The sequence below is a fragment of the Phycodurus eques genome, chromosome 2, assembly GCF_024500275.1.
Source record: "Phycodurus eques isolate BA_2022a chromosome 2, UOR_Pequ_1.1, whole genome shotgun sequence".
In the NCBI taxonomy this organism is placed as follows: Eukaryota; Metazoa; Chordata; class Actinopteri; order Syngnathiformes; family Syngnathidae; genus Phycodurus; species Phycodurus eques.
Genome location: NC_084526.1, coordinates 27,138,477 through 27,153,725, shown reverse-complemented (window position 1 = coordinate 27,153,725; position 15,249 = coordinate 27,138,477). Strand labels below are relative to the sequence as shown.

The following is a 15,249-nucleotide window of genomic DNA, read 5'->3' as shown; positions in this document are numbered from 1 at the left end:
ACCCTGCCAAGATCCAAGCAGTCGTTAACTGGCCCACTGCCACCACCCACAAAGAACAACAACGTTTCCTTGGTTTCGCCAATTTGTACCGTCGGTTTTTCCGCGATTACAGCAAGGTCGCTATTTCTCTCACTAGCCTCACATCCACCACCTCCCTCTTTCGTTGGACCCCGACAGCATCCCAAGCATTCCACCAACTCAAGACCCTGTTCACCAGTGCGCCCATTCTTTGCCACCCCGACCCATCCCTCCAGTTCGTGGTCGAAGTTGACGCCTCGGACACGGGGGCAGGGGCTGTCCTCTTGTAGCGGGACCCCACGACCCAGGAACTGCACCCCTGTGCTTTTTTTTCCCGTTGTCTGTCCCCTGCCGAGAGGAACTACGATGTCGGCAAACGAGAGCTACTGGCCATTATATGGGCCTTGGAAGAGTGAAGGCACTGGTTGGAAGGGACTGAACAACCATTTATCATTTGGACCGACCACAAGAATCTCGCTTACCTCCGTTCTGCCAAACGCCTTAACCCACGACAAGCTCGCTGGGCTCTCTTCTTGAGCAGGTTTAATTTCAATCACCCCTTCCGTCCTGAATCCAAAAAAGGCAAACCTGATGCCCTGTCTCGACTTTACTCACCCCCCACCAGCCCTGACAAACCGGAACCCATTCTTCCTTCCTCATGCTTCGTTGGTGCTGCCACTTGGCAAATCAAACTGGTGGTTAAGGAAGCCCAAAAAACTCACCCTAACCAAACCGCCTGTTCGTACCAGATTCTGCACGCGCTGACGTTCTTCAGTGGGCTCAGACCTCCAAACTCACCTGTCATCCTGGAATCACCCGCACCATTAAGTTCATCCGGCAGCATTTCTGGTGGCCCAGCCTTGTTCAAGACACCCGGGAGTTCGTCCAAGCCTGCTCCGTCTGTGCCCAAGGGAAGTCTTCACACCTGCCCCCAGCTGGGCTGCTGCGTCCATTGCCTATCCCTAGCTGCCCTTGGTCCCATATTGCTCTCGACTTCGTTACCGGTCTACCTCCTTCTGAAGGTAACTCTGTCATTCTCACCATTGTTGATCGTTTTTCCAAATCTGTCCATTACATACCTCTCCCCAAGCTATCATCCGCCTTTTGAAACTACTGACCTCCTTGTCCAGCATGTCTTTAGACTCCACAGTATTCCCATCGATATTGTCTCTGACAGAGGTCCTCATTTCTCATCCCTGGTGTGGAAGGAATTCTGTAAAGCGGTGGGCGTAGCAGCCAGCTTGTCATCGGGATATCATCCACAGACCAACGGCCAGACGGAGCGGGCTAACCGATCCCTGGAATCAGCTCTCCGTTGTGTAGCCCCATGCAACCCCTCCTCCTGGAGCTCATTCCTCCTGTGGATGGAGTACGCCCACAACTCCCTCACCAGTTCCACTACCAGTATGTCCCCATTCATGGCTTGCTATGGTTACCAACCACCATTGTTCAAGGAGCAGGAGCGGGCAGTGGCAGTCCCCGCAGTCAAGGAACAAAAGCAACGGATCCAGACTGTATGGAATGAGGTCCGTGCGGCATTGACCCGGTCCGCCGCATGCAACAAACAGCTCACGGACCGTGATCGCAAAATTCACCCAACCTTCCACGTCTCGTTGCTTAAGCCTGTCTCCACCCCGCCAATTATTGTAGCCGGTATATAAACCTGCCTGTTCCAGGAAATCCTCACGAAGTATTGCAGTTACTCTCAGTGGTACCACGGCCCATTTACCTCCCGTAAGTCACCCTATTCCTCGTTCCCTTTTTCACTCTTATGTCTCCTTGTTCCAGTGTGTTTCCCCCCCCGTGTTCCTGATCCACGTAATTCCTGCCACCAAGCCAGCCGCCTGTCCTCACCATTGCCTGCCACCTGTCCACACCGCGCCTGCTAACCCACCTAGGACCACCGCCATTACCTTTCATCAATAAACTATTCATCCTTTCACATCTGCCTCCGACTGCTCTTGGATCCAGCCACTCTCTATTCATGTCAGGGGTTGTGTGATATTCTATCATCTTATTCTGTAACCACCAACAGCAGATATAAAGTTCTATAGCAATCTTTGGTACTGCAATAGTTTCATTCCAGTGATGCCTATTACTGCAAACAAGACGAAGTTAGACAAAGATTAACTTTGACGTTAAGACAAACAAAGTGTCTTAACGGCGGGCTTAACGTTTATCCCAGCTCTGCTTTTCTGTACAATCAAAAGGAAGGTATAAGCACATGTATCCCATATACTGTGTATGCAACATTCATAATTTATTCATCAGCTCTCCATCTTTTCCACAGTTTATGCTGATCCATCAATAATTCAATCTATATTTGTCTCCACAGAATAGAGTTCAAATTTCATATGAACTTTGGGTTCCTAATTCAAGGCCAAGAAAAAGCACCACTGAGGACTGGACACTGTAGATGACCTCAGACCAGCAGGGATCTGCAAATTAAGACAAAGTTCAACATCACAGTGGTCGAGCCAAGCGCCAAAATGGGCTTCACCTTTTGACATTATCAGCACAAAAGAGAAACCGAGACTGGTAACTAAAACACAAAGCTCAAGAGACCAAATATGGCTTCAAAACAAATACTGTAAGTAACTGTCTGTCAGCACTAATGGCATACATACTGTATGTCACGCCAAAGATATTAACATAAATATTCATGACCGTGATTTCTCTGCTAACTAAAATGATGACCCAATTTTGCAGGCACACTTGTATTGGACCTGATGTGGAATATTTTGTAAGTAGTTGAGCTTGAGTGTGAATTCAGCATTTTAGGCAGTGATAGGATGGATATTTGCAAAAGAGAATATCGTTGTAATTTTGTGCAAGAATGCCAACTTTTATAAACATATTTTTGTCAAATTTAAACTAACAAGTGTTTCACATTTTTTTGAATCCCACTATGCACATGTTAACTTTACAAAATACCTCTGGTATTGTGAAAATAAAGTAAAATCACAACTTAATTATCCAGCCATGAATTCTACAAACCACCTGTACGTATTTGGGTCGTGGGTGAGTGGGAGCTGACTTGGGGCAAAAGGCTTAGTACACCCTAAGCTGGTCTCCGGCGAGTCAGTTGGTATATGTAGGCAAAGAACAATTTACATTCAAATTAATTCGTAATTTAGATTTAGACCTAACGTGCAGGTTTTTGGAATGGAGAGAAAAGCTATGCAAGCACAGGGAGAACATGGAAATGCCACACAAAGGCCTGATTTGAGATTTGAATCATGGGCCCTCATTTATCAAAGCATGTATAGAACAGCTTCTAAATTTGTTCATCGGACTGAAATTCACAATATCTGTAAGTACAAAAGAATCCACATTCATCAAGTGTGCGGACACCTGTCCTACGCACACCAGTAAGTAATGAGTGTGGGTAAATCCAACCTGTTCTAAACTGCCGCGGTCGCACTCGTTTGGCATCATTGCATTGAGAAAGACCTCAAGTTTACCGTATAGGGTAGCAGCAATCCCTTTAAGAATGCAGAATGGACTACTTCCCACTTTACAATCATGGCAAAGAGGGAGGAGAAAATGAATATCTCAGAGACCGACATTGATCTGTATTTGTCTGAGAAGTGGAAACAAACCGTAGAATAATGTTTAGAGCCATTAATGCAGGTGTTACCAACAAAAGGAAAAAAATTATGTGGGAGACTTTAACCGCTACTGTTAATTATGTTGGATCAGAGAGAAAAGAGCAATCTCGGAAATAAAGAATAGTTTGACATCAAACTCAATGCCAAAATCCGTATCACGGCCCGCAGACGAGAATTATCTTTATTTAACTGGAGGAGGACAACATATATTCATATTGCAAGCATTATTGGGGACAAGGCATGATTCTGCTTGGTGTCGATTTGTAGCATGTAAATGTAGCATATGTCATCAGTCTCCTGCTAAAATGTCCAGGTGGCCAAAAGTGCCGTGGGGACGATAGGAGCTCGATGTGTGACGTTCTTAGTGTATTCTATGCGTAGTTTTACTTTTCTACCACAAGGTTTTGTGTGTACACATGGTCTGAGCTGTGTATAAATTTACACGTACCCACACATAAGTCCGACTTGATAAATCCCATACTTTGCATGGAAATGTTCATACGCCTGCCTAACGCACACTTCTGGGCGTACACACGCTTCATAAATAAGGGCCCGGTCCTCTCAACTATGAGGCAGACGTCCTAACCACTACCCAAACGCGCTGCCACATGTATTATATTAACATTAATTAAATACATTTACATCCATCCATCTATTCTCTGAACCACTTATCCTCACTAGGGTCGCGGGTTGTGCTGGCGCCTATCTCAGCTGACTTTTGGCGAGAGGCGGGTTACACCCTGAAATGGACGGCAGCCAATCCCAGTGAAAAGCATTTACAAACAAAACAATATATCAGATGCCTTACCAATATTTGCAGACAAAAATGTATATTTTGTGCGAACATAATGGATCTCATCCAAGTCAATATCAATTACAGTATATTCCAATTATAAACCTACAAACCTGAACTGAACTTCCCAAAGACAGTCAAACAAACTCAAAGTCTCGTAGCATATTAAAAAATGACACTCACCAGCTTGGTGTGTATTGACAGTGACGTTTATCAGCGCACGTGCAGCCACACTCAACCCAGATACACCATTCACAGCCTCCACGAGGAAGGTGTAGTTGGCAGGTGTTGCGTAATCTAGTATGGCCACAGAGAAGCCAGTCAGACCCAATGGCCGTGGGATGAATCTCAGGTCCGGCTCACAAGGATCACACTGCATCCCACCGCTGTCGCCATTGCAGCGCTGGCACAGGACATTGTAGGTGATGTCACTGCGGCCTCCTGTGTCACTTGGAGGCATCCACTGCAGGAAAAGGGCCGTGTCATTGATTAATGACAGCAGGTTCCTGGGTGCTGATGGAGGTCCTGACAGGAAAGAGAAACTAAGTCAAACCATACAGGTAGTACACAATGTGTTTCGATACCTGTGCATGATGTTACAACAACAACTTCCATCCATATGGTTCTATAACGATTATATTATCCTGTTCACGGTCATTGGGAGCTGGAGCCTATCCCAGCTAACTGTGGACAAAAGGCAGACTACACTTTGGACTGACCGCCAGTCAATCACAGGGCACATATAGAGACAGACAACCATTCACATTCACATGGTCACTGAAGTCAGATGACAAACCACTACACTGTCAATAAATACACTTCCAACTTAAGAGGCAAAAACTGGAGTGACATTGCCTCTCAAGAGTTGAATATAATGATGAAATGAGCTGCAATGCACACTGCAATGTTTGTTAGAATTCTACCTTACTCTGAAAATTTTTTGGGGTAGGAAGGTGTTTACAGGAATGATTTAAAGGAGGTTCTTGTATCAAACTACTCACACGCACAAAATAAAACAAGGGCCTTAGGGCAAAGAGCAGTCTAATTTTAAACTGAGAAATACATGTGTGATGAAGCTTCTTACTTGGCAATGAAGTATTTTATTTTGCAAAGTGAATATAACTACAGCGGCAAGTGGGTATTTAAAGTACATGTGTGGGTGAGCTGGTGGGTGGTGGTCATAAGCTTCTGTATTTTATTCCAGCATTGCAGTTGCCAATTTCAAAGATATTATATATTATAAATACATGTTATTATTATATTTCTAGAAAACACATTAACTTGAGGCTATGGTGAAGCCACATACTTTATTCACATTGCTCCCAATCGTAGTGATTTAAAACATATTTGAAAAGCACAAACATAAAGGGAAGAAGGGATTATTGTTATACAGAGAGAAGTTATAAAACAGACACAATGAGTCACTATTTTGCAGCTACTTAAACTGCGCCTACTTGTACAAGCCATGGTAGAGGGGTCCTTGTTAGCCCTGTAGAAGCCTTTTTCACAGTGGCACATGGTGGCAGCCTGGTCATGGCTGGAGCTATGTAGAGGACACTGGGAGCATTTCATGTTCCCAGCATACGGCTTGAAGAAACCAGGTTTACACGCTGGAAGATGCAAGAAGCAGACAAGAAAATCGGTCAGAAAAGGTGTTCCTTCATGACATGAAATTTAAAACTTTCACTTTCCTATTAGCTCTCAAACAAAGGATCTGCTCACTGTGATACAGTGTACACTGTAAAAGTAGTACCATTTTCTGAATTGCGTGCTCACTAAAAGTAAAAAGTTACTTTTTAAGGACTTACACAAACCTATTCTGATGAGAATTTAGTGGGATTATGTACAAAAGCAAAGCATGGTGATTAGTTAACAGTTACAGTACAGTGGATTACAGTAGAGTACAGTGTATTTGGATGTATATGGACAGTGAGAGAGTTTTTAGGATTTTTGTCTTAATATACTATCACAATGTATTTTAAATAAAACCATCAAAATGTGACTGGTGTTGACTTTCAACCCAATTTAGTTTGAGGTTACACAAAAATCTTGCATATTTCTCAATACTTGAAATAAAAATCCATCGTTGACTGCTTGAAATCTCCAATTTCTGAGTTCACTCCCTGGAGACACCCGGGCCGGCCTCTACTGCAACCTTCAGTTTTTGTAGGTCTTGCTTCTGACAATTTGCCCTCCGTATGTGAAAAGAATGTTACACAGGATGGTTCCCAATAGTTTACTGACTTGGCCATTCAAGACTATTCCATTCATTTGCATTCAAAATGCATTCAGTGGCTTATGACCGAATCATTTCCTTATTGAAGGAAAATACATCAACAGTGCCCCAATACCCAGCCACTGCTGCTCCCAAGCCCGGATAAAACATTGGTGGGCTATGCATTCGGTGTAAAAATTGTGCCAACCATACCATGCAAGAGACTAAATTTTACAGAAAGATACTGATAATCGAGGTACTCAACATGAAATGAGTCTTGTATGTAAATGGCGAAATCCCATATCATTGTAATTAAACATGAATAGTATATTGTTATATTTCTAATCCATTATGGTCTAGAGGCAAAATTATATATTTAAAAAATAAGAAATACTTGGTTATTTTAAAAAGTTCATTTTTAATTAGTGTTTTGTATAGAAATGTGCACTGATACTTAAACAAATTCAGTTAAAATACAGTATACTTTATGTCAAGCGTGTCAAACTCATTTTTGTCGCAGGCCACATTGTTGGGACGGTTTCCCTCAGAGGAGCGTTATGACTGTGAAAACATGAAAATGTTTCATCGCCTCACCATAATAATACACACAGACAACTATTTGATGGATCAATAGTTTTGTAATCGGAAGTCAACAGTAATAGTTTATTTAACAATTATCAAAGTTACTGTAAAAAGGGTTTTGGTAACAAAAAATCCTTGCAATATTTCAATGTTTATTTATTATTTACTATATATGACGATTTTAAATTTTGGGCCACATTTTAGCAAGAATCACAGAAAATGATGCAGATGATTTTCTTTCGGGGGCCACATACTCTAAATTGATGAGGCGGGCCGGAAGTGGACCCTGGGCCTTGAGTTGGACACCTGTTCTGTATGTGTTTGTGAGGGGCAATATATGTTTTTAACAAAGCATATCCACAATGTTTGTGGAGTATGCTGAGGCAGGATTCATGTCTTTTTGGGGAGTGCGGAGTGAAGGTTTCACATGGAGCTTGCACAGGCAAAGCACATCCAGTTAAAAAGATAATACGGTTGTTATGTTTTCATAAAGTCCCTTGAGAACCTTTCTCTTTTACCGCCCGGCAAAGTTAGGCGTAGACTGACAATGGTTTTTGTTGCAAGAAGCCTAAAGTTTTTGTTGACAACTTCTTTTAGACCAGGTTATAATGGAGTCTATAAAAGGCTGATGCGCCGCAGTCAGGCGAGACCTCGGATATCTGATGCAAAATTCATAGCAGTCCATCTGAATATTGCAAGTATATTTTACTCTGAGCTGCAAATATCCATCCCATAATGCTGATGTTTTCTACAACCCAGTCAGAAATACTAGAATGGCTGTGAAGATTCTCTCTGAAAAGAGTGAATGACTGACAGACAGACAAATGTTTTAAAGCCACAGTTATCATCTTATTTATTGGTGGTATTGGCTTATTTCATACTTAAAAACTGAAATGGTCCATAAATAATAGTATAGACCCTTGCATTTCAAAAGATGTTCTATCATAATGTATGTTTTTCATGCACATTAAAAAGCTATTAGCAGAGTAATAACCTAACATTAAGACCTCTTTCACTCAAAATATATCCACATATTTATTTTGGGTCATTCTACTGAGCCATGTATTCCAGCTACACCTCATGACTAAGTCAGGTTCTCGGCAATTCAAACGACAAACATATTTCTTTCCATTGCCTTAACCTCCTTTCCTATCATGTCATTTTACCTGCCCCAATTTTCACCTTTTTTAAATATATTTGTCTGATACTTTTTTTCAATGTGTTTCCATCAGAAGACGGAAACACATTGTGGATTGATTCCTTTTCCCCTGACTTTATCTTGGTGAACAAATAGACCACTAATAATGCAGTCACAGTTAATTTAGTCAGAATGTGTGCAAGGGTGAAAACTATGGTACATAACCTGTATGTTGCATAATGATAGAACTAAAAAAAAAAACTATGGCAAAAATGAATTCATGAATAATTATTTTAGCATTAGAATATTATCCAACAACACCATACACATTCCAGCTAGTTATTCTAAATAGCTCTTTTCTTTTCCTTTCATTGATCTGTATCCGCATACAGCACTCCATCATAATACATCTTCATACAAGTATTTATGCTGTGTTGTATAATCTGATTTAACTGTAAATAGACCACGAGATAGACAATAGATCAGTACTGTAACTCTATTTAGACTCCTTGAAGCTATAAACCTTTAAACATTAATTACAACAGACATCATAAACATCCATCCATCAATTTTCTGTATCACTTCTCCTGTTTATGGTCGCAGGGAGCTGGAGCCCGTCTCAGCTGACTTGGGGCGAAAGAGTGACTGGTCGTCAATCACATATTGAGACTGACACCCATTCACACTCACATTCTCACCGTCACTGAATGGGAACTCAACCCACACTGCCTGTCAGGCCAGTGAACCATCAGTGATGCCTGCTTGATGTGTAGAGACAATAAGCATGTGTGTTTCGATTGCATTTAGTAAAAAAAAAAAAAATACAAAACTTTGACCTTTGCAGCCTTTCCATCAATTCTGAAGCCATGAAAAAAAGATGTTGGTTGCTCCTGTGACTTAATACATTCATAGTTAGCATGGGGACTCCTAAGGTACTGCAGTAGCTTATATACTGTAAGTAAGACTGGTTACAGAATGTAACCTCCCATGTCAGCATGAGACCGCTATTGATCTAACTTTCTTGACACAATAAGCAAGCAAATGTGTTGCACTAGTGGAAAATTTGCATTTCGGGATTTCGCAATACTCTGTATAGAGAATACAAATTTCAAAAGCCAGATTACACACAAGGAAGAGTGACAATCAAATGTACAAGGACAAATGCAAGTCTGCAAAATTAAATGTACATACTATAAGTGATTAGAAATATCTGTATCTATGCCGAGTCAGGTATTCAAAATCAAGTCCATGCTTACACCTAATGAGAAGAGTTATTTTGGCATTTCACCTAGTTATTGACCATTCAACCATATTCGCTTGAATGTTACATTGTGCCTATGATGAGGTTGTGCCAAAGGCAAGAAACAGATTTGAGTTTGCAGCTGTTTGTTGCAATCTGCTTGAAGCTACAAAGATCACCTTCAGAAAGCAATTTAAATCCAATTTGTTCACTATCAGTTCTATGGCATTTTATAAGCCAGGGCATTCTTATTCATGAAAGGCAAAATTTTCACAAAAATATGTATTCACAATGCAAACCAATAGTGGCCTCATAAATTATTTTTTTGAAAAATGCAAATTTGCTTTAGAGGTAAGAAAGCTCCTCATTGAAAGTGAGACCATAATGTGCTGAATGTGCCTCCTCAATATAATTTGACAGTATTGCATATGAATATAGTTCTATTACAGTTAGACTAACATTAGCACTATGCACATGCACACAAGTTGTCCCCTCGTTGTTAGTGTAGCAATCTGTGAACCAGTTTGCTGTTGTAAGTGAACTGACGTATTCATTTCCAGGAACACAAAACTGGAAAAATGATGGACTGACAAATTGATCAAGGACTTAATTTAGAAGTATCATTAAACTCAAAATAGAGTCCAAGTCGTATCACATAAGACCTACACTGTCACTTTTGCTTATGTGCTCCAATCATTTTTCACAATTGATTTTGATGTTTTGACATTTTAAATTTGCTTTAGAACATTATGGTTTACTAGGTATCTGCACTGGCTACCAGAACTATCCATCAAAAATGCCCTTCCAACATTCTGTTTAAATCAAGACAAGAAATGATTCCTGTTGCTCTGTTTTAATCAACAGAAATCCCGGAACCAAAATCATTTTTATAGAATTAGAGTTATGCTGCAGTGCTTTCACGACATCACGAACGTTGAGAAAACAGGGCATCTTGCCTTTCTACCTGTGTTTTAAGTTGGATGTAACATAAGCAGGAGATTCCCAGCTTTTTTGCACCTCTAAACTACGCTTAGCCCCCCCCTTCCTACACTCCCAAATTGAACCTGAACGTTTCAAACGTCAAACACACATGAAGGAATCAGTCTAATAAAGTTGCTCATGGTGTGGTATAACATTGTTTGCTGTGAAATTGTGGTTATAAATTGGATTGAAAATGGACAAGATTTTCATGGACAGTAACAATACACTGATGAAACAAGATCACCTGCAGGGCCTTATGCACATTTGCATGAACGTAATGACACACTTGATGAAAGTTGTTTGGACCTGAGGAGCTGGAAGTTTTCTCTTGGCTTTTCGTTGTCAGAAACAGATGGAGCCAGAAAGTGTGTTTTCCCTGGTCTCTGTGCTTTGATATGCAGATAGGGAGTTCACAGAAAATGAGTGACGCTCCAGTCTGGGAGGATGGCGTTCAAGGCTGGAGTAAACACAGTCCTTAATGGACAATGACTCAGATACAGCTAAGAGAATGTATTGATTTCCTCATCGCTCATCCCGCATTACTTTCCAACCCAATCAGGGCCTTGAAGCACTATAGGAGAGCAGAGCAGTGTGAAAGCTAAGTAAGGCAAACTGACCTCTGGCACTCAGGGTCACAGCCAAAGAAAAGAAAGGCTGTGTGTGTGTGTCTGTGTGTTTTTATTTATTTATTCTGGAACTTTTGCTTAACAATTCAACTCAGTATGTTACTCACAGGAATTTAGTAGGACATTGTATGAAATATTAAGCATTATATTGCGTTTGGACTGGATATATTTCAGTGGCATGTCACAAAACTTGTGCTTGTTGTTGTTGATGCTTCTCTAAAAATATGTCAGGTTTTTAACAATGACTGCGCAAAATACCACAAAGAGGTTTTTCAGCTAGACGATAAGGAGAGGCATGGTGAAGACTGATATCTGCTCTTCAAAATGAAACACGAGCTGTTCGCCGCAGAACATGACATTTGAAAAGACTGGAGCCAAAATATTTAGATTTTGTGCAATCGCTCAGCGCACTTGTGGGTTTTCGTCTTATATGCATCTATATTGGGATTCTAGTCATGTTTTAAAAGACATCTCTATTAGCTTCCCCTGTAGTTCAGTGTCTCCGTTGGAATATGATGGTGTGATGAAAGGATGTGGAACAAATAGCATTAGTACTATGATGTTGCCTTATCTAGGTCATGATATAACCAGACTATCTTTGAGTAATCCTCTAGTGGCTGACACTGAATGAAAGGAATAGAATAATCAGGCACTCGATAGAGATGTCAAAACAGTCTAGCAGCATGCTATTGGGGTGAAAAGCAGGGTTTGATAAGTGCTGATACCTTTGTTTAGGCTGATGGGAGGGAGAGACGGACATGTTGGAGAGAAGCTCTGCTCATATTTGGGAGCGCTGAGGTTTTCCCTATTCTCTCTCACTCTCTCTCCCCCTCTCCGGCTCTCACTCGTTCCCCATGCTGCCTCTCAGACAGCTTTGATCACAGCTCCCTTTGAAGCAGTGTTCCAAAATGAAAACGAGGAGAAAGCAGAAGTCATCGCAAGTTCACGCCTAAACTTCCTGCAACTACTTGCAAAGTGCACTGCTGTTTTACTGCAAAAGTTCACCATGTCCAATGACAATTATTAATGTGAACTAAATCCCTGATTACAAGGCAATGCAGTGGGATTACCATTGATCACATTTTCTATCAGAAATTTTACTAATTCAAAAGATGTCACTGATATAATAATTGTGTTTTAAGACAATTATTTTATTATCTGATTTGGTGTCTAAGCCAAAAATAAAATTTACCTCACACACAAACACACACACACACACACCAATAAACCTTTCATGCACACCAAAAATCCTCTTAGATGCACCAAAAAAAAACCTTACAAACACACCAAAAAAAAATTTCACACTGACCAGAAAATTCTCACATCCAAAAAACTCACAATCACCAAAAAACTCTCACATGCACCAAAAAAATCTCACACAAAATAGAACTGTCAAACACATCCAAAAATGTCTCACGACTACCAAAAAAACTTTAAAACTCACCCAAAAATCTGTCACTCAAACTAAAAACATTTTAGTCACCCCCCCCCCCCCCCCCCCAAAAAAAAAAAAACTGAACTTTTCCATTCACACAACTTAGAGGGCATGACTAGCATATATGAATGAGGTCTACATAGTATTATTTTTCTCTGTAGACACAAATTGCCTACTAATTTGCAGGTCATGGTTGGTTATACTCTCTAGTGTAATCCTGTTCCAGCCTGTGAAAAGGGTATAGTGTACCTAAGCATTAATTATTGTTAAATTGTTTGGGTGACTACATTTCACGATAGCTTAGCACTTAGCATGGCTTCTCTGTCATCTCCAGTTGATTACTCCTCATCCCCCTTTCATGATAATGATACTTGTCAGAAGTGTAGGTTTGTGACTTAGAGGAGAACTCATACGTCAGATCATTCGTAACTCAAGGGACCACTGTATAGACAGCCATATACAGTATACTGTACACAAAGCTTTGTGATCAGGCAAAAAGTCAAGGATATTTCTGAATTTTGGCGTGGCCAGCGGCCCTGTATCCCGCCAGAATTTATCTGTCCCAGCAGTGTAATCTGTTTCAAGATGACCTTGACATGGAGTAGAAAGTGTAGTAAACAATCGGGATTCACGCTATTTATTGTAAGCAAAGCAAAGCAATTTTTTTTTTTGTATAGCGCATTTCCTGCACAAGGTCAGCGCAATGTGAAGTACATGATTAAAAACAAAGAAAATGAAAGACAGCTTAAAACAATTAAAAATGAAGAGAAAAAAAATCCATATAAAAATAAAGATAAAAAACGTACAGTGCAAGAAAGATCAATTAAAAGTGGAAATTCTCGAAAATACTCAGTCATAAGCATGAGAAAAAGAAGAGTTTTAAACCTGAATTTAAGAACATTGACACTTGGTGCTGACTTGACTTCTTTTGGCAACTTATTCTATTTGTGTGTAGCATAACAGCTAAAAGCCGCTTCACCATGTTTGCTTTGGACACTGTGCGCCATTATTTGACCTGAGTCTGTAGATCTCAGAGCCATCCTGGGTTTATATTTCACTAGCATTTGTTTCACATTGTATATTCAGGACCTAAACCATTGAATGATTTATAAACCAGTAGCAAAACTTTAAAGTGTATTCTAAAGCTGACTGGGAGCCAGTGTAGAGACTTTGGAATTGGAGTAATATGTTCTGACCTCTTTGTTCTGGTCAGAACCACAGCTTCAGCATTATGAATGTGCTGCAGAGCTGTTTAATGCTCTTTTGGGGGAGTCCAGTCAGAAGACCATGATAGTAGTCAAGTCTACTTGAGATAAAAACATGGACGAGCTTCTCCTGGAATGCTTGGCACATGCTAGCCTTCACTCTGGATATGTTCTTCAGCTGGTAGAAGGCTGTTTTAGTAATTGATTTGATATGACTACTGAAACAGGTCAGAATCTATCAGCACACTGAGGTTTTGGACTTGGTTTTTGTTTTTTAGAGAGAGTGACTCCAGGTATTTACTAACAGAAAACATCATTTATTTACTGCCAAAAACAATTCCCTCATTTTTGTTGTCGTTTAACTGGGGGAAGTTTTGGTTCATCGAGTTATTTACTTGATTTAGACAGTGATAACAACACCTCAATTGAACTGTGGTCATCTGGAGACACTGCTAGATATAACTGTGTGTCATCTGCATAGCTATGATATTCAACATTAAGGTTCTAAAAACTTTGAACCAACCGTTTATACATGCTGAACAGGAGAACAGGATGCTGAACAGGAGGGGTCCAAAAACTGACCTTTGAGGGATCAAAGGTCAGTCAGGGATCCCATATGTCATTGCGATTCAAAAACCCACCCCAGGCACAGGGAGAACATGCAGACTCCACACGGACGGGGCTGGGATTTAAACCCCGGTCCCCAGAACTGTGAGAAAGATGTGCTAACCAGTCGTCCACCGTGCCAGCTTGTTTCCAACCTGTTCAGCAATATGTTATGATCAACTCATACTCATGTATCGCCACAGCTCTAACAAGACAAGAACTGACACCTTTCCCGAGTCGGTATGCAACCTTATATTATTAGCACTTTGATAAGAACTGATTCTGTGCTCTGATGAGTTCGGAAACCTGATTGAAATTTGTCAAAAAGTCAATATGATTTCAAGTAATCACTGAGTTCATTAAAAACCACTTACTCGACAATCTTGGCTGTGAAGGGGAGATTTGAGATGGCTCTATAGTTAAGTAAGTAATTGTCTTTATGTATAGGAGCATTATGAATAGAACTTTGGTTGTTATTACACTGATTGTTGATTGGAAGAAAACAAGGAAAAGTCAAAGGCACCATGAGCCACAATACAAATGGTGGCCCATCTTGAGGGGGTAGTCGTGGAAATGAACGAACGTTGAAGGGGATATAGATCAATGAGGTCCATGGAAATATTTCACTCATGCAGTATTTAATAAAGGAATACCACTAACGTTCAATCCTCCAGTAAACACATGGATCGCTGAGTCGTCTCTACATACACAGTAGAGATAATTTGCGGTGCTTTTTCAAGCAAATGAAAGAACCAGCTTCGATTGGACAGGATTGAAGGTGGCTGTGGTGATGCCCAGA

The 15,249-nt window shown here is 40.7% G+C and overlaps 1 protein-coding gene across 3 annotated transcripts in view; it reads right to left on the bottom strand.

The window, feature by feature from the left end:
* The window catches only part of LOC133399064 (ephrin type-A receptor 6-like), a 79,722-nt gene that overhangs the window by 22,281 nt on the left and 42,192 nt on the right, over positions 1–15,249 (bottom strand). For all 3 annotated transcript variants that reach the window (XM_061670159.1, XM_061670161.1, XM_061670160.1), the window contains exons 7-8: positions 5,877–6,032; positions 4,606–4,947 (exon numbers count right to left, since the gene is read on the bottom strand). In XM_061670159.1, the coding sequence (XP_061526143.1) occupies positions 4,606–4,947; positions 5,877–6,032 (498 nt within the window). The remainder of the gene's footprint in view (positions 1–4,605; positions 4,948–5,876; positions 6,033–15,249) is intronic.